The sequence below is a fragment of the Zosterops lateralis genome, assembly GCF_965231275.1.
Source record: "Zosterops lateralis genome assembly, chromosome: 15".
Lineage (NCBI taxonomy): Eukaryota > Metazoa > Chordata > Aves > Passeriformes > Zosteropidae > Zosterops > Zosterops lateralis.
In genome coordinates this window covers 5,853,553-5,878,691 of record NC_139775.1, presented here as the reverse complement: position 1 = coordinate 5,878,691, position 25,139 = coordinate 5,853,553, and the positions used below count along the sequence as shown (strand labels likewise).

The 25,139-nt window shown below is 40.6% G+C and overlaps 2 protein-coding genes across 2 annotated transcripts; one reads left to right on the top strand and one right to left on the bottom strand.

The window, feature by feature from the left end:
- The first annotated feature begins 4,014 nt into the window (after nucleotides 1-4,014).
- Nucleotides 4,015-22,222, top strand: METTL9 (methyltransferase 9, His-X-His N1(pi)-histidine). The gene is made up of 5 exons (XM_083872840.1): nucleotides 4,015-4,245; nucleotides 7,616-7,806; nucleotides 10,058-10,267; nucleotides 10,706-10,890; nucleotides 21,482-22,222. Exons 1-5 carry the CDS (start codon nucleotides 4,072-4,074, stop codon nucleotides 21,685-21,687), a joined length of 966 nt encoding a protein of 321 aa, XP_083728966.1. The 5' UTR covers nucleotides 4,015-4,071; the 3' UTR covers nucleotides 21,688-22,222.
- IGSF6 (immunoglobulin superfamily member 6) lies at nucleotides 14,163-21,001 on the bottom strand. The gene is made up of 6 exons (XM_083872173.1): nucleotides 20,661-21,001; nucleotides 18,661-19,011; nucleotides 17,618-17,724; nucleotides 16,514-16,567; nucleotides 15,787-15,870; nucleotides 14,163-14,653 (listed from the first exon to the last, which is right to left on the bottom strand). The coding sequence occupies exons 1-6, from the start codon at nucleotides 20,725-20,727 to the stop codon at nucleotides 14,615-14,617; spliced, it is 702 nt and encodes a 233-aa protein (XP_083728299.1). The 5' UTR covers nucleotides 20,728-21,001; the 3' UTR covers nucleotides 14,163-14,614.
- Nucleotides 22,223-25,139: the final 2,917 nt, after the last annotated feature.

Genomic DNA, 25,139 nt, shown 5'->3' with positions numbered 1-25,139 from the left:
ACAGGGAACTTGGAAAAGAAAGGAGTGTAAGAAATGGCCCTGCATTTTGGTGGACACTAGCATAATTTAATGAAGAATTTGAGATCTGAAGTAGCAGAGTTGAAAAAAAAAAACATTCATTTGTGCCTTGGCTTTTACATTTGCAGAGTAGAAATACATAATTTCCTTGCCTTTTTTGAAGTGTGAACTGCTTTCAAGGCAATGGATGAAAAAGTGGGAGATCATCATTAAATATTTACAAATCCAAATGAATCCTTTGATAGGAATATGAAGATTTATGTTAAAATATAAGAAGCCAGAACTGTGGTGAAGTTTGAAGCTGCGTTATCTGGTTTTTATCTCTCTTGTCAGAGACACTGTTTCCCATTTGCATTGCACATGCTAACAGCTCTGTGTGGACATACAACATCACTTGTGTAAATACTCTGTGGATAGATAAATACAAATACTGGAGCAGACACAGCCTGTCTGTTTAGGTTTTGAATTAAAAAAAGATCAGGAAATCTTTGTATGTATTTATTTCATGTCTGAAAGTCAGGAACAGAAGTTGAAAGAATTTAAGTTAATATAATCATTGTTTCATTATATGAAACAGTCTTCTCCCTGACTTTAAAATGGTAAGAATGTAAAATAGTCTCTTTAATCTTTACTGTTTCTGTATTTCCTAAATCTCCCATGTCCATCCTTTCCTCACAGAATATATATTTTAACATATACAATAAAATAATGTTATTGTACCACAAATGGGGTTTGTTAGGTGACTGTCTTAGCTATTTCTAATATTGAGCTATTAGAACATAGTGTACAACTGGAGGAGTACCATGCTATACAACAGGAAATCTAATAAGTGGTTAATTTAAGAGTCAAAATTACATCGAGAATTCATTGACATCATCAGAATTGTTTTTTTCTGGAAAATGTCTGGTAAAGTTACCATTAATTTGCTGAAATAAAAAAGGAGTAAGGAGTGATACGACTCAATGCACTCTTTGGATAGGCTCTACAATCTTCTGCATCTCAAGAATTCCTACAGGAAAAGTACATAATCAAAGACTTCTCAGCAAGACAGCCTGAAGATAGGAGACATTAACTGTAGAATAAACCGGTTTTGGAAAAAAAAAAAATCTGAGAAATACAGTTCAAGTTATTTGTTATGTAAAATATTAACAATTTTCCAAATTTATTATGCACTATTCTCGCATTTGTCTGTCCTATTTCCCTGGTTATAAGAGCAGGAGAATTGTCCTTTAGAGCATCAATAGTCAATTCCAAAAAGGACTGGAAGAGTGTTTTAAATTTAGGTGGTGATCTTCCTACAGGAATGTGACTGACATTGCTTATTCTCCATTTCTCTGTCACCCACTAAACTTTGCTATCTTCTGCAAAACCTACATGATAAGTTTTGGCTGTGAATCAAGTAAAGGATGATCAAAAGCAAAAGTTCAGTGTCTTGCAACAGCTGGTTTCCCTGCTTTCTCTCCTGATTAGCCAGCAGTATCTGAGCTTGAACTCCCACTGCTGGAAAAATGCCTCAATTTAATCTTGATAATTTAAGAGTGTCTAAAATAGTCTCATAACTGATAAAGAGGCTGTGAGTGTGTGTATAGTATAAAATATGAAATGCTGTAGTTAGCTCAGAGGAGGAGAAATGTGGTGCCTGAATCCCATTCTTAGAGTTCCCCTATAAATTTTATGAACATGGAACTTAAAACACTTATACTAAATGAATTTTATTTATTGAAAATCAATAAGCAGAAGTGTCTGCTAGACCATAAAGGATGTTGCCCAATAGACACTAAAGAATGTTAGTCTAATATAGTAGTAATATAATATATGAACAGTGATAGAGTGAAAATATTGAATAAATGACAACAAAGCATATTTAATTTTAAGTGAGGAAAAAGATGTTTTGTGGAGCTTACAGGCCCACATCTGTTCTGGTCTTGTACAAAATGACTGTCCCAGTCTCCTGCTGCCCTGATTGTGGAACTGCTCAGTAATTTATGAATGTACTGTGTTGACACGGCTGGTAGGACTGTTTACATTTCAATACAGTTCTACGGACTAATAGGTGCTGTCAGGAAAGACAAGCAGGAAGGGGAAGGAATACTTCAGATAAGCCACATCTAGGCACTTCCTTGCATAATTGAGCCAGCTCAGGGAAGAGGCTCAGTAGTACATGCAGGCAGCAGAATTGCAGCTGGTTTGGTGAGGGAACAGCTGAGCCTGGGGGAGTTATCCTGAGGGTCTGGACAGACCCACCGCTTTGGCTTCCTGGGTTACCTTTGGGGGAGAGGAATTTAGATATCTGTGTTTACCGTAAAGACCTCTTTCTGGTAATCCCTTTCTTGCTAATGTTTAAACAATAGAAGGGAAAGTTGTTCTGTCACTGCATTTTATTGGGAAAATTGAGGATTTACATTGTAAACTACACGAGGCTGTGCAGCCAGCCCTGCCACAGAACCTGCTCCAGGAGCCAGGCTCCACAAAGCAACAATGGCTGTGTCAAACCCTTTGGGGCTGTTTGGGACCTTTTTGGCTCCAGGGATTCAATTGATTATAGAAATTTTCCATCAAGACAAAGAAAAAACACTCTCCAAATAGTGGAGCAGAAAGCAGGGAAAAAAGTGGTTCCACTATTTCTAGAAATCCTTTCCCAGCACACTAATTGAATGACAAAGCTTACTTAGACCACAAATGATTTGCTGAGATTGTCCAGCAGTTGGTTACAACTCCAACAGCTTATATGCAAATGACTATACATCAAAATTATTACCTAAATATGCATGAATAGTGAGTTCTTTATGGCTTGTCAAGTGAAAAATATGCTGAGTATACAACTACTGCATCAGAATATTAATGACAAATGTAACACTGGGTAGGAATTCTGAAAAATTCCACTGAAACACAACCAAGTTGTATGCTAACGATGCAAAGACAAAAGCTAGCAAATTTCTTAATTTATTTGGTATGCAATCAATTATCTGTATTTTTAATGTGATAAAACCAAGATACGTTTCCCTGTGAACAACATGTAACTAACCTGAAGCAATTTTATTTACTGGTTTATAATACTGCGAGCAGATGTCTATTTAAAAAGCAGCAAATTTATCTTTTGTCATTTTGGATTTTGATTATAAAGAAGTTTTATTCCTGGAGGGAAAAAATAAACTAGTCTGTCTTTACAAATAAGAACAGGCATGGAAAGGAGTCGTAATCCCAAGCCAAATAAAAAAGGCATTCTAGCCCATCTAGCTATTGCAAAACAACAACAACAACAACAACAACAACAACAACAAAGCAGGGAAAAAAAACCCCAAACAATCTTCAGTGGAAAACTGTCTAAAGCTCTCAAGTCAAAAACTTTGCTCAAGGGGGTTGAATATCAGTGAAAATGAACCGAACACAAAAATCCTCTGGCAATATTCTGTTGTTGCTCTGGTTTTGCTGATTTCCCAGGATAAGCAAGGCTGGATGCGATCAGGGCTTGATCAGAGGAGGTTCCAGGTACAAGCCAGGATCCCAGAAGGGTCTGGCTCCCAGTGCCACCCTCACCGGGTAATGAAGGGGCTGGACACGCCATCAGATCAGCTCAGACGGAAAAGCCGCGCTCGCTGAGGGCTCTTTACAAACAATTGTTGGACCCTCGGCCCCGCGCGCGGTGACAGGACAGCGCCGAGCCCGAGCCCGAGCCCGAGCCCGAGCCCGAGCCCGAGCCCGAGCCCGAGCCCGAGCCCGAGCCCGCCGTGCCGGGGGTGCCCGGGGCGGGGCCGGAGGAGGAACCCGCCCGCCCGAGGGGCCCGGCCGAGCCGCCCCGGCCCGCCCTGCCCAGCCCTGCCCTGCCCTGCCCTGCCCTGCCGGGCCCGCCCCGCTCTGCCCGGCCCTGCCCTGCCGGGCCCGCCGGGGCTCGAAGGCGGCGCGTTGGAGGTGCCGCCAGGCCGAGGTGCCTCAGCGGAGGCGTCCGGGCGGGCCCCGCGGCCGCCGCGGCGCGTTCCGCCCGGAGCGTGTGCGGGCCCCGCGCGGAGCCGGTGCTCCATGGAGCGGGGCGGCGGCTGATCGCGCCCCTTCCCCATGAGACCGCTGCTGTGCTGGCTGGGCGGCTACACCCTGCTCCTCTGGGCGCTGAGGAGAACCATGTGGGCTGGCCCGGCCCGCTACCTGCGGAGCCCATTATCCAGGTCCCTCTACGTGAATATGATGGGCAGCCCTCGCCAGCCGGCCGCGGACGCCAGAGACAACCACCAGGTACGGCCCCTCTCCCTCATCTCCTCTCCCTTCCCTTCCCTCACCGCGCCGGGCCGGGCGGCGGGGGCGGCACGGGGACCCCCGCCCCGGGGAGCTCCGCCGGGCAGGGCCGGGGGTCCGCTGAGGGGAGAGCGGGAGAGCGGGGCCCGGGGCGGGCTGAGGGGAGAGCGGGGCCCGGGGCGGCTGAGGGGAGAGCGGGGCCCGGGGCGGGCTGAGGGGAGAGCGGGGCCCGGGGCGGGCTGAGGCGGCCCCGGGCCGGGCGGCGCAGACAAAGAGAGGGAACCGCTCTGTCCTGCGGGGAGAAAGTTGCCGTGCGGGGCGCGACCGGCGCTGCGGGATCGGGGGCGCCGCGGGGGGATCGGGGCGATACCGCGGAACCGGCGGGCCGAGCAGCGCCTGCCCCGGCACCCGGGGCTGCTCCCGAGAGAGGCGCACCCCGGGGTCGGGATGTGCCCCCCGGGGCCTGGCTGTGCACCCCGGGTCTGGCTGTGCTTCCCGGGCTCTGTGTGTGCTTCCCGGGCTCTGTGTGTGCACCCCGGGCTCTGGGTGTGCTCCCCGGGCTCTGGGTGTGCTCCCCGGGGTCTGGGTGTGCTCCCCGGGGTCGGGATGTGCTCCCCGGGGTCTGTGTGTGCACCCCGGGGTTTTCGATGCACGTCCCCCATGTGTCCAGGGAGCCCCGGGAGAGCGCTCCAGTGGAGTTTGCAGAAGGTGGTGACGGGGGTTGGTTTGTAATCACAGAGATGTTTGTAATTAGTACCGGTCCATCTAAAGGAAAACAAACAAACAAAACAAACAAACAAACAAAAAGTGGGAAACTGAGACTCCCGCAGAGGCCTTGGGGCAGTAGGAGGTGGCAGACCAGGAGTGAGTTGTTGCAATGTGATCCGACTGTGATAAAAGGTTGGTGCTATGTTTGGGCAGCGTGGCCACATGGGTCGGTATCTTGTGAAGTCAGGGGCCGTGCCCTTGCCATGCAGTGGTTACGTGATAGATTTAATTTGGAATGTGTTCAGATCCGCGCTGTGTTTTGGCGAAATGCTGCTGAAAATCTGACAGGAGTTAGAAGGGCTAATAGAAAGTCTTAGTGCAGAGGGAAGCTGGCAGCTTAATCTAGATTAAATATGCAGAACCGAGCTAACGAAGAAGATGTAGTATAAACACTTGAGGGCTGCTGTACAAAGGAAGACCGTAATTCTTCCTGCTGATCCATTCCTGCAGCCTTCTTAGTGTTCTGGGTGGGCGCTGACATCCAGAACCTTGTTGGGTGGATGTATCCTTGGAATTTAATGCTTGTGGTCTGCTACAGGGATCATTCAGGACATAAGTAGAAAGAGAAGCGGAATTCAGGTTTACAAGAAGAACTTCCTTCTGGTGAACAAAGAAAATCTGAAAATCTTTTGTGTTGTTATAAGCTGTATTAGAAAGACAAGTCAGGAAAATGTGTTGTGGAGGTGTCTGTGTCATTCACAAGTAGATGGTCTGCAGTGGATAGTCTCCATCTTTATTTTATTGGATCTGTATTATTGGAAATGTATTGATAAAGGTATTGATTACTCACTACACTTATAAGATTTATGGTTACTGAGTTTGTGGGGTAAGCAGGAGTTGCATGTTCAGACCCCCTGGTACTCTGACTGCAGTTTTACTGACTTAACTAGTTTTATATAAATTATCTAAAAGAACTTTTGCATCCTTTTACTAATATTAGGCAAGAGTTGCAATGCTTATAATTTTTGTTATAACAAAAGTCTTAGCACAACAATCTGAAAATATATATGACATTGACACACTGCCATGTAACTAGTGGCCTTTCATATGTTGTGCATGGAGGAAAACAAAAGCAGATTCTGTTTTGAGGAAGTAGTTCTGCACTTAAGCTGTTTTTCACTTTTTTTTTTTTTATTTGAAATTTAGATTGGGGGGTTTGGGGTTTTATTTGTTGGGTTTTTTCTTCTTATAATGTGTAAGAATTTCTGTCGTTCACCAGTGTTATATAGGTAGTTGTCAATAACCTTATTGGCAAGAGTAACCATGAGAGTTCATAGAATCATTTAATCATTAAGGTTGAAAAAGAGCTCCAAGATCGAGTCCAACCTTTGACCAAATATCACCATACCCACTAAACCATATTGAGAAGAAGAACTGGAGATCTGTGAACAACACCAAATTTTTGAAAACAAGCTTCTGTTAGTTGTCACCATCATCCTTCTGCCAGTGGTTATGTCAATATTTAGAAGTCTTAAAGACAAGAATTGTAGGACTGTTGTTTTTCAGTGGAACTGCAGGTGAGAGTTCACTTCAGAACCCCAAGGTGTATGAGCTCAGACGTAGTCATGCTGCTTATAGAACAAAGCTTCTGTTTCCCAAGGCTTTGAAAATGTTTTTTCTTCTGGATTGAAATTGGCAACACATTGCAAAGGGCAGATCATCTGAGCCACTCCAAACCAGTTCAGTGGGGTGAGGCAGCAGCCTTGTGAGTGAACCTGACACATCCCAGCCTGTGCCTCAGGTCCTTGGGATCATTTGCTTTTGACACGGTCTTGGAATTGTCTTCTGAATGAATGGACAAAGTACACAAGTTGCTGCTTTAGTGGTTTTTCAGGAGCCATTAAGGATTCATTTTGGGAATCACTGGCCTATGCTGATTTATTTAGCAAGTGCTGAGCTGCAGCGAGAAGAGACCTGAACTGGTGAATCAGCAGTCTTGGGGATCCCTGTGCCAGGCTCAGAATCTGTGTTTCAGAGGAAAGGATCACTCATTTGTTCTACCCACAAGTGTGTTTGAAAGTACAATGGAGAGCCTGATTCTGCCAGAAATGCACTCATTGCACAGGTGGTTTTCAAACCTAAGCAGACACGTTTGCTGCTCAGCTGAAGGGTGTTCCCTCCCTGCTTTGGGCAGTGTTTGATGGAGCCCCTGCTCATGAATCTGGCTTGAGGGCCCTGGTGCACTGTGTGCTCCCCTCTGCTTGCTGGCACTGCTGCTGGGAGGCTGTACACACTGCAGTGAGAATCCTGTCCCATTGCAGTGATGCCTGGAAGTTCCACTGTGCTGAATGCTGTGTAAACCTGCCTTGAGTGAATGTTCCTCTCCCAACAAGGCAAACAAATGTGATGGGATCAGAATCTGAGCACATGTGTGTTAAATCTTTGGGGAGTTACCCCAGCTGACAGTTTCTTAGCAAGTAATCAGTCCTCACTTTGTTACAATTCTAAGTTAATTTAACACTGAAGTTTGTTAGAAAGACCGTAGGAAAAGCTAAATTTTTGTATTTATGGAAATTGGTAATAATTTTGAATGTATTAGTTTTGACTATTTCTGGGTTTACGTTGCTGAAGTTTTAAAATTATTCTTTATCTCTTTCTCTAGTGGTATGTCTGCAACACTGAACAGTTGTCTGAATCCCTTCAGCCCATTTTTGTCCAGAGTTACCTTGACCAAGGAACACAGATCTTCTTAAACAACAGCATTGAGAAGTCAGGCTGGCTGTTTATCCAGCTCTATCACTCTTTTGTGTCCTCTATTTTTAGCCTTTTTATGTCTAGAACATCTATCAATGGGTAAGTGAAAAGTTGATCTTGGGTAAGCTAAATACAGTTTGGATTTAGTTTTCAAGTGTTCAGCTCTCCTCCTTGATCTGCCAGCTTTTCAAAGTGTGTAATTTCCCTTTGCTGCTCTGTCAGATGTGAAATGCCCTCCTGTGTTCATCATGCTTAGTCCTCTTAACTGGTGAACACCATTTCCAGTATGGGGGGACTGAGGAGGTAATTGCAATTAATAGAAGACAGTCAGAGGATTCTAATTGTATTTTATTACAATTACTTGTATTAATTTTCTGCTAAGAGAATGTTCTTTTTGTGTCTCTTCCCTCAACTTTCTTCCCTGCTCCCACTTTGCCCTTTCCCTACTGCCACATTTTTTCTCAGGTAGTGTTGTGATTGTCCTGGTTGGTGGCTGTATCCAGACAGTTCTGTATTGTACCTAAACTCTCCCTACTGGACAGTTTTTGCCTGCCCATGGCAAGTCATGGCACATTTCTAAACGATGCAAAGCTGGCCAAGTGTTATGTCTGGTAACACTAATGTGGAATATTGTCCTTTCTCTTATTCTCTAAAACAATTCCACCTCAATTTGTGTGTAAGCTGCACTGGAACAGATAATTTCTGATGGTTCATGTTTGAGTGATGAACCGTGAGCAAAGCAGGAAAACATAAGTCGATAAAACAGCATTCTTCTTATTGCATCAATTGCAGAGGAGTTTGGCTGTTCATGGGTGCTTCAGTATTTTTTTCAACCAAGGCAGTGCTTTTTTTTTTTTTTTTGCTCACCTTACCCCATTCAGACACATTTAACAGCTTAGCAGCTTAGACCTTATGAAAAATGCATTTTGTTACATTTAGCCAATTTCTTCAGTATGCCCACCTCTGCACCTATTACACACTTCTGCACAGTCTGGTACAAGATAGCAGCTGTCTGCTGGGGCTAGAAAAATAGTCTTTTCCTTATTTTCTACCCAGATGACTTTATGAGCTTCCCTGTGGTGTTCTTAGTTACGTGTAGCTTTATATAAAGGTTCCTTTGGTCTCTTCTTCCTTTCTCTTCCATTTTATTTCAAAGGCTCTTCAGGGCTTTGAATAACACCTCATAATGCTGTTAGGAATAATAGCTATGAGCCAATTATACAGTGTGGACTGACACATGTGTGCAGCAAGGGGGCTCTACTTAAATTGAATGTAGTCTGTTTATTTTTATACATTTGATATCCTGCTTAGTTTCTTCTCTGTGATTTTGTATACTCTTTCCTTTTTGTTTCTGTGGGTTTTAGTAGTCAGTCTTTCCTAGGCCAGCTTCTTTTCACATCTTTTTATTCTTTGAGTCTTTTTGTCTCTGTTTACCTTTTTTCCTGTTTGCTTTTTTTTTTTCTGTTCATTGTCTTTAAGTTTAACCTGCTATCCAACGGGAGTTTAAGGAATAGTATTTATCTACCTGCAGTCTATTACTGACCAGTTCTTCTTCTTCTGCCTGTTCTTGTAACTGTTTCATTACTGAATTCTGCTATGACAGCTGAAATTGTGTAGTCCACTGTGTAGTCTTCAAACAGTTGTGGGTGGGTGTGGCATTGACTTGATCCATAAGGAATCCAGCTGTCACCTTTACCCAATTCCTTAATGAGTTGTCTATTTTCTATTCCACAGCTTCTCATGTTGAATGCAGGATCTGCAGATAGCAGCAAAAGCCATTGTATCATAGAATTAAAAAAACCTCTTTTGCTCCTCCAGCAGCGTTACCCCCATGCTTTCTTTAAATCTGTTCCCTGTCTTCCCTCCTTGTTCCACATCCTATTCTTCATTCATTGTGCATACTTCTGTGTCTACAGCCATTTTATTTCCTCTGTTATTTCATCTTGGAGTTTTTTTTTAAGGTAGGTGGAAGAGATTCCAATCTGCAGATGTGACAAATAAGGTTCAGTCTTTATCTTTCCTACTCTTTCTCTTCCCTTTCTCTCTCTCTCTTTTTTTTTTTTTTTTTTTTTTTAATGCAATCATTTTCTTGAGCTGCACCCCATGAGCTCTTCCTTACCTAATCAAATTCTTTCTAGAGTCTTAACCACTGTAATGGCATGTGGCTCTGTGTTTAAACTCTTACAAGTGCAAGGCAAGTTGAACTGGATTTAAAATTTATCTGAGCAGTGAGCTTGTCTACTTATTATTATGTGTGACTGGTTCCTGCCAAAGCACATTCTAAATTTCTTCACTGCGTTTCCTGTTTAAGTTTGTACAAAATTGATTATTTCTTGTTTTTACATTTTAGGCTGCTGGGAAGGGGCTCAATGTTTGTGTTTTCCCCAGAACAATTTCAAAGACTGCTTAAAATAAATCCTGAATGGAAATCCCACAGACTTCTTGATTTAGGAGCTGGAGATGGAGAAGTCACTAAAGTTATGAGCCCTCACTTTGAAGAAATCTATGCCACTGAATTGTCTGAAACTATGATATGGCAGCTTCAGAAGAAGAAATACAGGTATTGACTGCATAATTCCTACATCCAGACATTACAGCAAAGTAATCTATTTGTAAGTTAATGAATGTTCAGTGTTTTCAGTCAATTCTTTTATTGTTTGATGGTTATGGAAAAGGTTAGCCTGTACAAAAGCAGAAAAACTAACATATGTCATGATCCCTCTTACCAGCATTGGTTTTTGTCTCCTTTATTACCTGATGTTTATCAGGCAGTATAAAGGTTCATAGGGCTGGAAATGTAGCCATGCTGATCATTGATTTAGTTTTCTTTTCCAAAAGACCAGAAGGGATTGTGTTTGTCTCTTCTCTAAACAGTTGACCTTACCTGCACTATCAACACATCCACAGGGAATTTTTGTCTTCAGTAGTCCTGTCTGAAACCAGTTTGTTTTTATTTAACAGACTGATTTAACAAATCTCTTTTTCTTTTCTTTCACAGGGTGCTTGGTGTAAATGAGTGGCAAAACACAGGATTTCAGTATGATGTTATCAGCTGTTTGAATTTGCTGGATCGCTGTGATCAACCACTGACTGTATTAAAAGATATTAGAAGTGTACTGGAGCCAACCAGAGGCAGAGTCATCCTAGCACTGGTTCTGCCATTTCACCCCTATGTGGAAAATGGTAAGTGCAGAGATTAACAGCTGTTTAGGCAGGTAAAGAAACCATTTGTAGGATCTAGTATCCCAAATTAAGTGTTTCATGAATGACGTTTGTACTTGATTTTTTACAAATAACTAGTAGATGTTCAGAATATGAAATCATAGATAAGTAGGCCACAAGTTGTAAGGTGTTTTTTTAACTCCACAGAATACATTGGTGGCACCAACAAAAAACCTCAAATATTGAAGTCACAGATGCTGTTTTGCAAGTTACCACATTTCAGTTGTGTTGGAGCAACTTGGGGAAACTGGTCCCTGATTAGGGCCTTTCACCTGCAGGTGACCCCAGCTGTGTCTAGTGACCAGTTCAGCAAAACCATCACAACTGTCTAGTGCTGAGTAGAGCCATTCAGGTCAAGCTGTCTCAAGTGTTCCAGATGAATCCCACGTAAAAAATCATAGCAAGATAACTTCCACTTTCCAACAGGAGGCCTCAAAGTAAAAAATGTGGACTCCTACAAATACAAAGTATCAACCACTATTAATATTGTATTAATTTACATTGTACTAGTAATAGGAATAAAAAAGTAAAATCCAGTGCCAAAACTCAATTAGTTGCCCTACTTTGATTTTAAAGAAATATATGAGAGGTTTTCAGATGAACCTGTCCTTATGAGTAAACTTCTAAAGAGACTAGAAACCTTTTTACATGCCTGTGATTGTGGATTTAGGTTGAAGCACCCTGAAAGTGGTTTGAATTTCAGGAGGCTGATGTTCATCAGTCACTGTTCTGGTTCTCATTGAGTGTTAAGACTTGTCTGTGAAAAGGCATGGGTGCCCAGGAAATATGGAACTAATCATGTTCTGGCAATCATAAATGCATCACATTGAATCTGGTTTTCTCTTTTTACATGCTAGTGGTATTTTGATGGGAGAAGGGAAAAAAAATAAGAAATAATGCCATCAGGTGAAGAATTACTTAAAATACAGTATTTGAGCTTGTAATCTTGTAACTATTTTGAAAAGTAATGTGTCTTGAATTAGATTTGGTGTTGGACTTAGGCATCTGTAAAGTATTTCAAGCATATTTGGATACAACTTATTTTTCCCATAATGTGGAACAATATGGCTTCCCCTTGTATAAATCCTTTAAAATTCCAAATATCAGCAGTGTCTTTTCAGTCTTTCACTGGCATACTAGAACTAAAAAATGAGAAATGCTTTTTTTGTGTGCCTTCAAAATTCTGCGTCATTGTGTTTGGCAGTCACTGTTGCACCCCACATCTACTTTCCTGCATTTTTTTGGGCAGCCCATAACAGACCATGTACACCTCCCTGCCTCAACAGGAGGGGATAAGGAACAAACTATTCTAAGCTTGCTTATATCCTTCAACATTAATCTCCTATCATACACTGGGCGGAGAATGGAGAATTAAATTTATAAATCCCAAGGGAGTGGAAACTCCCAAGTGACTGTTGAACACAGTCGTTCCTACTCATTGCAAGTTGAAATGCTGTTGTAAGGTGATTTGTAAACCAATGTCATAATTTTATTTGTGATGTGACTTAGCAGATGAGTCACTTTGCTGAAGGTAGTTTTGTTCCCTTAATACTTTTGAAACTTAAAAACATGCTCAGTTTGTCTATTTGCTGCTATTATGGATATGGACCCATATAAACTGTTAACGGAGAAGGTTAACACACACAAAAGTTACGGCTTTCCCACTAAAGATCAGTTTAACTGTGGGCTAAAGAAATAGACAATTAACTGCCAGACTGTCTTCATGATGCAAAAACCGTTTTAGAATTTCAGGATTTTTTTCAGCTGTTCTACATGATGATGCATTTTAAAAATAGATATGTACATATGTTTTATATATAACAAAATTATACTTGAAACATTCAAAGAGGAGAACATTCCACAGCTCAAATAACTTCTTGTAGCAGCTCATTAAAACCAGCTTGGGCCCATGTAGTTAAACTTTTTAATTTTGTCGAAGGAGACCAAATGGAAAAGCACTGGGGCAGATAAGGTGTTTGATCCAGTGATAGATCCACAGATGGAAGTGGAGAAATTATTTTAATCAAAATGAGATATTTGGGTTATTACATGCAGTATAATGGGATGGTAACGGTGGAAGCTGTCTATGTGAATAACATAAAACCTGCTCTAAGAGAACAAAGCAAGGTGGAGGAGGAATTAAAATACAGATCTGTGCTCACTGTTTGTGGAATGACAGTGACACCTAGAGTCCAGAGGAGCTCAAGCATAGATTCTCTTTGGGGGTTTTCAATTTTATTTCAACATGCAGAACAACCAGGAATGCAGTTACTGCAAGGTGTCCAGATTTGGCAGGAGAGCCTGATGAATCATCAGGTATTAGGCCAGTCACTAAGAGCAAGTATTACCAGAACTTCATTTTTAATAGGTGTCTCATAGAGCCATATAAGAATCCTTTGTATTTTCTAATACAGACAGAAAAAGTCATTCTTGAATAATACATGACTGGACTAGTGTAAGTTTCTCTGAAATAAAAATGGTATGCCATACATCAGACCTAGTGAACACTGGGAGCCTAGGAGTGTGAAATTTCCTTGTTGAACATGTTAATATCCTTGTGATTGATTGACAGGGATGAGAAGGCAATAGTGTGCATTCTGTCCTCCTGAAATACTATTAATTGAGCTGGAAACACAGTAGTGTGTAAGATGGACTGCTTTGTCTCAGCTATCAGTTCTCATTTTGAAGAAGTGAGAAATGCCACTTCATTTGTTAAACAAAGCCTTGCTTTATTTAAATTATGATAAAACATGCATGATAAAAACATGTTCTTTAGAAAGGAAAATGCCTGATATCAACAGATCCCTTGTAAAAGTGCTGATTTTGCAGATTGGCTAGGAAGTAACTGCTGAAAAAAGTACTTTAAAAAAAAGTATACTGCCTTTTACTGTATAGTGTAGTTCTTTTTCGTGCTTGTGTCCACATTGAACAGGCTTGTAAAGGCAAAACGTGGTGCTCCAGGTATTCCTGACTTGGAATGGTGGGACTGGGAGATGAGGATTGTCAGCCTAGCAGGTGAATTTTAGTATTGGAGGAGCAATGTTTTCACAATGACAGTTACTTTCCTAAACAGGTTTGGAAGATGCTCCCCTGCCAAATGAGCTTTGCCAAGATAGTACATGTGTTTATATTGTCAGCTTTTTCTGCTTGCCTGTCTTATACACAGGTTTTGCTCTGTTTAAACTGTTCTAAGGCTCAGTTACTGTTGGTCTGTAAATGTTACCTCACTAACTATCTATCCCATTAACATGAGCAAATCCAGAATTTCATCCATGAAACGAGTTTATTTTCTGTTGCCGTCCATTATCAAACGTCTTTCACATCATTCACAAACATCTTCAGTTCATGTGAAATGAATACATGAAAGTTTATGTAAAGAGAAAAAAAAAAGAATTAAATCTAAACTAAAAAAGGAAACCTTTATGAAGCATCAGCAGTTATCTTAAAAAGATAAAATCTTTGCCCAGGGTTCTTGGAAATGGAAAACGGAACGTGTAACACAGGTGTAAGGTACAATGCACTTGGTTCTGGTGATCTGTTTAGAAAATACTCCTGAAGAACACTTCCCCACAAGGTTTTCTCCTCTCCCTTAAAAGCAAAGGAAGTCTGTGAAGAAGCTTTACTTCCTCACCTGCTCCTTTGCTTGCAGGAGAACTGTTGAACAAATCTGAAGTGCTGCATGTGCTCATCTGTTCTGATAAACAGTGTCATCTTCCAAATCATCCTAGAGGAAGAAGTGTTTCATTACTGAGGTGATAATTTTTTTTTTAATTAAGGCAGAATTTCTTTTTTTAGGCAAACTTCATCCCTTTAGTGTTTCAGTAAAATCCTTTCGCCCCTCTTATTCAATTGTTTTTGTCCATGTGGTATCTACAGGCTTCAGAACACATTTCTTATCCTGTTGGCTTTTCCTAATCTCGTGGGAGCCCAGGGGCAGTAAAACACAGCCTGTATTTTCATATCTAATGGTCAAACCAAGACCAGGTCATGTCAGCAGGGACTTGAGGACTTTAAAGGGGTAATTACAGAGGAAAATGATTGAAGCTGTATGGAAATAAGTAAAGTAAAATGTATATGAGTAGTGCTTTACTTTGGTCTGTGTGTCATTTGGTTCCTCCTTGCATCTCTTGATGCTCTCTGTGCTCAGAATAGGAAAGAATTAACATTGTTTTTCAAGGGAAGCAAGATTTTGGAAGCAAGATTTTGAAGCGATTTTCTATGCTTGCAAATACATGTGATTTCTAAACCTATGTGGTTTGGTTTTATTCGTTTTTGGTTTTTAATAATTTACACGGCCCATGTAAAATTATTGTCATATAAGACTTAATGGCATAAATTTGGAATGATGAAATAAATTGTGTGGCTTTGTCCACTGATATTGGATATTTTATGCTCTGTGTGCTGGAGGAAGGGAAATATCTTAAATATATTATAGAACTTTTATAATAGTTTCATTATGTTTCTGTCCCCTACTCTGGGTTAATGGAGCAAGAGGAACTGAAAAAGCAGTTATACTTTTCAAATATAACCTCTTTAACAGCTCCAGGCATTTTTCCAAACAGTGCAGAACCAGACCTCTTCTTGGCAAAATACAAATTTGTGGCAGTTTTAATTTTAAATGTATATGCCTACATTTAAAAAGGGGTATGTGTGTCTGTAGACAAACACATGTATAAATAAATATATGTAATTGTACACATATGGCCATTTAGAATGCTTTATAATGCCTTTGACTGTAATTCAGAATACTTTTTTTACATCTCTATCAACTTGAAAGGAAATAGATAGAGTAAACTCCTAAAACCTTTTGGTTTCTCTTTTTCCCATATATTTAGGTGTAGGTAGGTGTATACTCACAAGCTGTTGGCAGCGTTGAGCATATCTCTGCTTTTGAAGTTCTTGAGCAATTGCTTGAAAAACTTTTCGGCCGCTATTTATTTTCTGCAAATTATTTAAAATACTTTGGTTCAGTGCAACATTTTGAGTTGGAGGAAACATCATTTTCTACCTTTACTAATTTAGTTTTTTTACCTGGATATGTCTTTGGGAATGTTACTGAGTGGCATTTTAAATACATGCAGTTTGGCAAGCACAGAAGGGTTTTAAATTACATTATTATTTCATTACTTAACATATACACCTTCTTTAATGGATCTTTAAATGCATCTGGTTTTTATACAAGGCTTCTGGTTTTTCTACAAGGAGACGTAGTGGTAAAGGTTGTTGTTAATTAATAGCAAAACCCATTATTTTCAGAAGTTTGAACAAAAATTACTTAAAACCTAAAGGAAACAGTGTGTTAAAGATGGTCGTTACAGAAATTACCTTTACTATGCATCCAATGTGTTAAAAATAAATCACCTGATTTGTTAAAATTAGTTAAATATAGATTGGTAACTAGTTTTTTACAAATCTAAAGTGAAGCCTTAGCAGGTCAGAATGTCTCTTTAATGGAATCATCAATTAATCACAAATTTGATGCCAAATATACTTTAAAAAGACAAGAAGAGGAAGCTGTGAATCACAAACAAAGCATGGTAATATACAGAAGCTCTGAATCAAAGACAATAACATGGTAACATACACAGTTCTCTCTTGTTCGGTCTTTCCCACTTTTCTTTAGCAGCTTTGGTTTTAACTGGAAGGAGGGAAAATAAATGAAAAAGCAATTAAAATATAAGATGAGAAGTTAGCAGACTAGTTAAAATTGTTGTCCTTTTGCGGTGTCAGTTTGTAGGTGTTTCACTAGATCAGCTTACACCACTGGAAACATCAGAGAGGTTTTCACATGTGTGAAGCCTTTTTCAGCTCTGGTAGTAGATACTGCAAGTGTTTTTGCTTTGAGCACAGTGGGACCTGCTTGAAATATTACTTAATTCTCAAAAATAAACCAATGGCATCACGTATCCAGTATTTCCCCTGAAGAAAGCTTGTTTAATTTTTCCCAATGTACTCTTCACTCTGTACCTACACTCTAAAGAAAATCAAAAATGAAAAAGCCAGTCCTGTCTTTATGCTTAGACAGTAGTCACTACAGGAAAGAGCCATTTTACCATATCATACCAGTAAGGACTGTGAAGTCCTGATACTCCTGTCAAAGTCTCATTATCATGTAAAGATTCCTGTTGTAGCTCTATGTTTGTTTTTATTTAAACACAAATTTTGTTCTAGATAAAAAAAAAGCACAGTAATTACATAACTTTTAACCATGGGCATTTTAATGGTTTGTTTCTATAAGCATAAAACGTCTTCCAAGTCCCTGATATTTTTAAATTTTACCAAGGTCTCTCTTCTGTACATGTATGAAGAGAATCAGTAGACAAGCGAAGTCAGTCTGCAGTAATTTTACTGCAGCTCATAAATACTTTGATGTGAATTAAAATTATTTTACTTTTACCGGAAATTTATACTCTCAGGATAATTTTAACTTCAGAACACTTTTTATTTTAGACACTTTACTGAAAAGAGAAAATGTGGTTGCTGTTGAGAGTTCAGATATGTGCTGCATAGGAGTTCACAGATGTGTGTGTGCAGCACATGGACTTCTACCAAACTCCTCTTTAAAACTTAACGATAATAATTATGAAATCTAGACATCTAGAAATGTGTTTTTATTCCCCTTAGGGAGATGTTAAAACTGCATCAATTTACAAAATGAACAAAAGCAGAAAAATCACTTTGAGCCTACCTTGTAGACCACAAAGGAAATGAGCACAGCAGAGCTGTACAGGAACAGTAAGGATGAGATGATGATCATGGAGATGAATTTTCCATTGCTTTGCTGCTTCTCTGATCCTTTATTAAAAATGAGAGTTAGAATATAGGGCAGTACTGATTCACATAATTTTTTTTAAGCTGCATTCCAGCTCCCTTTCTCTGAGGAATTAAAAAAACATATACCATCAATATTTTTCTGGTTAATTTTTAGTCTAAATTCCTTAGTGAGATCATTTTCCTTTTGTTTACTCATATGTTTGCAAGGGCAATGGAGACCTGTCAGTTTTGATTACAGACCTGTCCTTTAGGGGTAGAGAGAAAATGTAATCCAGTTTTCTGCTCCTGTAAAGGTATATCTAAATAAAGCTCATAGACTTCTGTTCAGAAATGGAATTAGAGGAAGGAAGGAATATGAAGGAAGGAATATAAAGAAAGTAATATTCCAGCTGAGTGTTTCTGGTTGGCTTTTGTTTGGTTTTTTTTTTTTTTTCCTTTTTGTTCTAGGCATGTAAAACTGAAGTGTTATTACCAAAGTCTCATCCCTTTCTTAACTAGAAGGCAAGTGATACAAAGGTTTGGAACATTTTTCTCAGGCTGACTGAGAAATCCCCAGGTCTGAGGCCATGTACTTGCATGTACTTTTACTAATGTTGGTTTCTCTACTTCCCATATTTTTGTTGATACTTCCTTTCTCACAGCCACGGAAGTCTTTATGTAAGAGGATGTAGAGTGTGGTTGGACAGCCCAAGTGCAAAACTTCTTTTGTTTGTAGAATTCTAGAGTCATCTTCATCATACGGCAGAACAGCCTAATTAGCAGATGAGGTTGAGATGATTATTTGTTGAATCCCTCTGGTTTTACTAATAACATCTTAATGTAGCCATACTGCTCCTAACGGGTTTGTTGGTATTTCCATCTTAAATGTCATTCTTGAAAGTATAAATAAAGAGAGTATTTAGAAAAGGTAATTTATTTCTTCTAAGATGCTTCATTAAGAAGGAATGAACAACTGACCTGTTACCGTTAGTACTGTTCCATCTCCTGTTTGTTTAGAATGGGCTGACTCTGAGTCTAAAAATGCTATTCCACAGATATAAACAGCACTGTCATCTACAGTCAGATCTTTTATCTCAAGTGAGATGTTCTTTTCTGATGAATGTACTTTGTACTTCTGATGATCTGTGCATCCAGGAGTACACAAATCCTGATGTGTATTAGTTAAAAAGCGAAACCACAGAACTTCAGGTTGGGACGAGGAGCATCCAGAGGTGGAGTAAGAGCATGATAGGGACACACTGTTCATGGAGGAGTCAGCTTGCTGAAACCTGGGCTGTGTGACAGTGACTCGGCAGTGATCTGCAGCACCTGTTGGGAAGGAACAGTTGGTGATGTGAGGGACAGCTAAAAAGCAAGGTACAGTCTAAAAAGAAAAGAACAACTACTTTTGGTTCATTCAAGGAAAGGAAGAAACCAAATGTGTTTCAAACTTGAAATTATTAAGGTTTTCAGTGGGTTTTAAAATAATTATTTAAGGGTTTTTAAAATAATTATTAATTGTTTTGAGCAAACTTGTTTTTAGATAGTTCCTACAGCTTGCACATGTGCTCATTTAACATTTTATCTGTGGGGTAGTGTGCTTGGCTTTCTATTTTTTGACAAAATAGAGAAGATTGCTAGATCTGAAGCAAGGTGAATGTTTCCTTTGGCACTGGAGAAGACCAGAAGAATACTTTGTGCAGTTTCTAGCCTGAGATTTAGTCCTGCATGTTTGTGGGGGTACTGGCCAGTGGAGGTGGGTGTTGTATGACATAAGTGCAGTTGCTCAGTGGAGCAGTTCTGCAGGACTTTCTCTTTCCTCCACTCTTCCTGGTCTGAGTCAAGTCCTCAGACTCTTCCTGGTCTGAGTCAAGCCAGACAAGCTGAAGGCAGGCAGTGGAAATGTCATAAATCAAGACATTTATAATAGCAACTTCATAACATTGATTAGAATTCACAATAGTTCCTAGACATTCTTCCACTTCATCACATATATTGACTCTGGGTTTCTAAGAATAATGATGCTTGTTAGTTCTGATATGTAAAAATGTGTGCAGAGAAAACAGGAAGGTTAATCAGAGAAGAGCATTCTAATTAAGGAACTGAAATGTGTGGTTTAATATGACTAGTCTGGAAGATTTTTTTAGGTCCTTACTGAAATCCATGTGAATTCTGTTTTAGTATATTTAAATTTATTCAAATAAATACTGTAGTTATTTAAACTACAGGACTGAGGTTATTGCAGTGAGAATAAAGGTAGTATCTAAATAGCATCCTTTTCTGCTTGCCAGAAAGTAACAAACTAGAAGATAAATAAACTGAAATCTCTTAGTGTACTGCTGATACACAATTTGTAAACCTGTCCATGGTGAACAATTAGCACAGTCCCTTCACCATTTTTCTCACTAAATCCAATCAGATTCAGTGTCTGTGACTTTTACAGGAATAAAGTAAAACTAATTCTGTGTCAGGTCCATATCAGAGCCATTCCACAGCAGCTACAGCAATCTGGAGTTGTGTGTGTACCTTTGTGGTGAAAGGCAGTAGCTTGTGCTTCTGCACCTGATCCCTTTTCTCTTTTCCACCTTCTCCACAGGCTCTGATGTCCTTGCAGAGCAGAACTCCATGGCCTCAGTTCATATAGGTGCTGCCTGCCAAACTCCCAAACCCTCCTCCCAAACACAGTTGCTCTCAAACCAGGCTGCTGCTGGAGTGTTCCAGGCAGAGAAATGCAGCACTATTTGACCCAGAAATCACAGGTTACAGCAGCATTTCAGACTTTTGGAAAAAAAAAAAAGTTTGCTAGCTGTTGTGTACTTTGGGAGTCATATGATGATAGCAGAAATTAACTTGATTTTCAGCAAAACTTTTCACTGCTTTTATTTTGTAGCTGTGTTGCAAATCTTAACCACGAAATTCACAGTCTTGTTTAACTGCTGCTAAGTGAGAAAATATAAGAAAAGTTTTAAAAGTCTTACCAGCACTGTACAGGATCCAGTCAAACGCCAGCATTAGTACATTTTTTAATTTGTTGAAAGATGCCATTTCTTATGACTCTGTGGAAATGAATCTTCTTGAAGGAAGAGGAAGTTAGGAAATGTTTGGATTTGCAGAACTGTCTTAATCACAAGATGTAGAACTTCCTGTTTAGAAGGGTGTTTACTATTGCATTTAGCAAACTGGTTAAAGGTACAGACCAAACCAGAAGGTTGTTTGTTGTGGATAACATTACTTGGAAAATGAGTGAAGAACTTTAAACTTTTAACTGCTGAGAATTGTACCTATAATCCTTCAGATTATTTCATTGTATATAACAAGTAACAAGACATTTTCCAGCATGCTACCTAATTAGCTTCTTAATTTTATATGACCCTAAGCAGCCTTTAGCAGATCAGCTGGAAGCTGGCCTCTGAAGGCACAAAGTAGCCATCCATTGTAATGTGGTGATCTGCAGGTGAAAGCTTCACAGCAAATGATACTTTTCAATTTGCTGACTCTAATTACTGTAATTACCTCTGTGTCTGCCTGCTGGACACCAGCCTCACTTGTGGCAGTTACCTTTTAGCCACCACTGGCACTTTTAGTTAAAAATGTAACAAAAGATAACCTTAAAGAAGCTGCTTTTGAACAGCAGGGATAAACTGGAACTGATCTTTCAACAGGTCTAAAAGTGGCGTGGCAACTTTCTGTGTGGAGTGGAATGGAACATAATTAGTGTAATTATGCTTTTTGTAAGAAAATGCAGCACAAAATAAAAATTTTTCTTTATAATTGAAACAAAGCTATTCTATTTTCTCAGTAGGTGGCAAGTGGGAAAAGCCCTCAGAAGTTTTGGAAATCAAGGGGCACACTTGGGAAGAACAGGTGAACAGCCTGCCAGAAGTTTTCAGTAAAGCTGGTTTTGCCATAGAGGCTTTCACCAGACTGCCCTACCTCTGTGAAGGTGACATGTACAATGACTACTACGTACTGGATGATGCTGTCTTCGTCCTCAAGCCAGTGTAAGCCTGTGTGAAGTAAAGCTCCACAATCTAACCCAAGAAGCAGCCTCTGAAAGAGGGCTTTGATTTATGGTTACTTAAAGGGAGGGAATTTTGGGATTGCCATGCTGAATAAATACCATGTAAGAAATTTAAAGGCCAAAATACTAATGTATTTCTTTGTAGTGTGATTAGGCGGGGGGGAGGTGGGGGGGAAAGGTTGTTTTTTAAATGGACTCCTCAGCTGAGAATTTCTTTTTTACCAGCTCTTAAACCAACATTGCATTCTGCAATCCAGCGGCAATGAGGGATATTTTTTTATACTTACCTGCAACAGGGATCATAACCAAACAAAAGCAATAGTCTTTATAATGGTGAAACTGATACAGTGTGAACTGTTGTGAAAGAAATCAAGCAAAATCTCGCAATAAAGTTATCCATTCAGTTCAAGCCTACTTGAATAAAACTGTTGAGATGGATCTTCTTCCATGCTAAGTTACTTTCTCTCTTACTGTCACTCTTCATGTTTTTAATCAAGCCAATAAACTTTTTTGAGATGACTTTTGCATTAACTTTTGTATTCATTTTTGTAACCATAGCCATGCTTGTCTGCAACAACTGCTCTTTGTCTTGAGAATCAAGCTTTCAGTAGCAGCACAACCTTGTATTTATTTAAACAGGATTCGATTATTGATTAATGGGATAACAGTGCACAAAAAATGTATCACTTTTGGTTGGGTTTCCTTCATGTTCTTCCCTGTCAAAGCCTCATAAATCCTCATTGCTTTTGCATTTGCCATTTTCCAGCTAAAGTAGTTAGAGTAGAACTTGTCAAAACTGCACTTTAAACTGATGGCTTTAAAAACAAACCGTTTAAGCAAGTTGTTGCCAAATGTTTTCAGCTTTAAAAAGTTGCAGGTGGTTTCTTGAAAATTTTTCAGAGTCAAACTGCCTGAGAGGATCAGGCTGTAGGGGCTTGAGAGTTTAGCTAGCTTGAGACATTTTCCTTTCTTCAGGAGCACTAAATAGATGCTATTTATTTTAACATGTCCTGTTTTAAAAACTGTTTAAGTGGATAATTTCTGACAGTTGGGATATAACTTCCCTTTAAAACAACAAGAGACATAAGTAGGACAGACCTGGCAGGTGTATGTCATGCAGTGCTTGTGTTGCAAGTGTGAGAGAGCAAAGAAACCTCAGGTAAGTAAAGTAAGGACTGAATTCTGTTGCTTTTGAAGCCTAAAAAAAGTTGTTTGTTGTGGGTTTGTTTTGTGGTTTTTATGATTATTGGTGATTTTATGCCAGATACAATGCTTGATATCTCATTTTAGGTTTACCTCAAACTCACTTTGCCTGGTGGTTAATGCCAATGTATTAGCTTTTTGTTGTCAGTCATCTTTGTGGAACAATATTCTGTAGTATGGGGCAAGGGATTCGACTGCTGAAATTTCAAATTACTTTTCAATAGTAATTTAGACTCAGTGTTATTCTCATTTCAGAATGTGCTGTTACATTTTGGCACATAGTGCAATCTGATTTGTCTGTTGGAACAATGAGCTATGTATGCTCTGGAGTGAATCCATTAATTTATCTCCTGCTACCTTCATTTTGTACTCATCCAGTAGTGGGAAAATGTTTTTTAATGTGTCATGAATTTAGGTTAAGGTAGCAAATATGTAGTAAGACAAACTTCTACAAAGGTACTTAAGTGTTTTAATCTCACATGTTAAAAATTACACAAGAGACTGCATTTTATGTCTCTCATCTTTTAGTCATGTCACTGAGGATTTGGTTTGTAATGGCATTGAGATGTTTGGGAACAGAAAGTGCAACGTAAATAATAGGGTTTTTTTTTCCTTTCTTATGATTTTCTACTTTGTTCACTCTATTTAACCAAGTATTCTTACACTTGAGATGAGGAATTAAAACATGACAATAATGAAGAAGTCTTTCTACAAAGCCTAAATTCATCAGGATCAAAAACACCTGCTTAGTCCTGTTGAATAAACAGATTAACCCTTAGGACTGTACCTACACCTGTATTTCTAAAGCCAGAGTTCCTTGGGAGAGAAGGGACTTCTTCCTCACTGCAGGCCCTGAGAGGCATTTGTGTGCAGCCAATGCTGCTCACAAGCCCACATAAAGAAACTCGAGTTGAGTAGTTCATTAAATTGCCCCAAATACTCTAAAATGCCATCTGAGGGAACAAGTGTTGCAATTCCTGTGTTCAAATTCATTACCCCTGGGTTTGGCAATCCTGCCTTGTTCTTCTGCTGCCCCTGACCTGCTGTGGGTGACAGTCTCCATCCGAGCTGCACTTCAGGTTTTGCCCTGGGGAGTGACTGAGCTGCTCTGTTCCCTCAGGGTGAACTGGGGGTGTTGCACTGCACGAAAAAGATGCTGTGCAAGCACAAGATTTAGCCGGAAGCTTCCAAAGCAAAGTTGGAACAACTTAATCCCTTAAAACCACCGTCCCCTTTTGCCGGGTGATGGTCCCAGGTACAGTCAGTTCACACCCCATGGAACCCAGGGTCGCCTGCCCTCCTTGGGCTGGGGAGATGGGGCAGCGCCAGCCCTCTTGTGGGGATTCTGGAATTGTTTTATAAGGTTTAGTTATGAGTTTAGTATAGTTCTAATTGTAACTTTAGTGTAGTTTTTCAGCCACTTTAGGTGGGCCCCCTTACCCTGGAGTGTTTTTATCAGAAGTTGATAAGAGTTTCCAAGACAGCCCAGGTCTCTGCCCGGGATGAATCCCTACCCATCCTTTCCAATGTATCTTCCCCCGCTCTGTCCATCAATTGTCTCCAAGGTCCGAAGGTTCGGCTACTGGTTGGTGGATCCCCCAGGGACCCCTCCCCAATTTACCTTGATTTGTTAGTGTTTATGTAATTCAGTTGGCATTTGCCACCTTGCTTTGTTTTATTGGTTTACAACTTGTATCCACCCCTCGAATTGTTTTAGACAAAAACTCCCTGCAGCCCAGGGTCGGGGTCTCTCTCCTGAGGCACCTGGCCTGGGGCCAGGGGCTTCCCCTGTGACCCCCGAATAAAACCTTTGTTCCCCGAGCCTCGAGAGTTTCCCCTCTTTCAAACCACGGCCGTGACAGCGAAGGTAAAGGTGCTGCAGAGCCAAGAACCCACACAACGGTTCTGTTGAGGCGTATCAGAGCTGGCAGGTGGTCCAGCCCAACACCGGGCGGACCAGAGGGAGATAAACACCCCAACACCCTGTGTGTGGGCCGCACAGCTGGTTGAGCTCTCTTCACCTGGGGACAGGAGTGTCCCCTCCTGCCTGCTCTGGAGGGCCGGGCCTTTCCCGCCCGCGCTGAGGGCCGGGCGGTGCCGGGCCGGTGCTGAGGCCGCAGGGCGGTGCTGGGCCGGCCCCTCTCTCAGGGTTCCCCGGCCGGAGCCGCCCGGCCCCCGCAGTGCAGGGGAGGAGGAGGAGGACACGGCACAGGCAGGTAAAGCTTTGGGCTCC

What these genes read in the sequence shown, in the direction of transcription:
- METTL9 (XM_083872840.1), top strand. Translation starts at nt 4,072, where the DNA reads ATGAGACCGCTGCTGTGCTGGCTGGGCGGCTACACCCTGCTCCTCTGG. An exon ending in TCTAGAACATCTATCAATGG is followed by an intron (nt 7,807 to 10,057) that starts GTAAGTGAAAAG and finishes TTTACATTTTAG; the next exon opens with GCTGCTGGGAAGGGGCTCAA. An exon ending in CTTCAGAAGAAGAAATACAG is followed by an intron (nt 10,268 to 10,705) that starts GTATTGACTGCA and finishes TTTCTTTCACAG; the next exon opens with GGTGCTTGGTGTAAATGAGT.
- IGSF6 (XM_083872173.1), bottom strand. Translation starts at nt 20,727, where the DNA reads ATGGCATCTTTCAACAAATTAAAAAATGTACTAATGCTGGCGTTTGAC. An exon ending in ACCGAACAAGAGAGAACTGT is followed by an intron (nt 15,871 to 16,513) that starts GTATGTTACCAT and finishes AATAATTTGCAG; the next exon opens with AAAATAAATAGCGGCCGAAA. An exon ending in CTCAACGCTGCCAACAGCTT is followed by an intron (nt 14,654 to 15,786) that starts GTGAGTATACAC and finishes TTCTTCCTCTAG; the next exon opens with GATGATTTGGAAGATGACAC.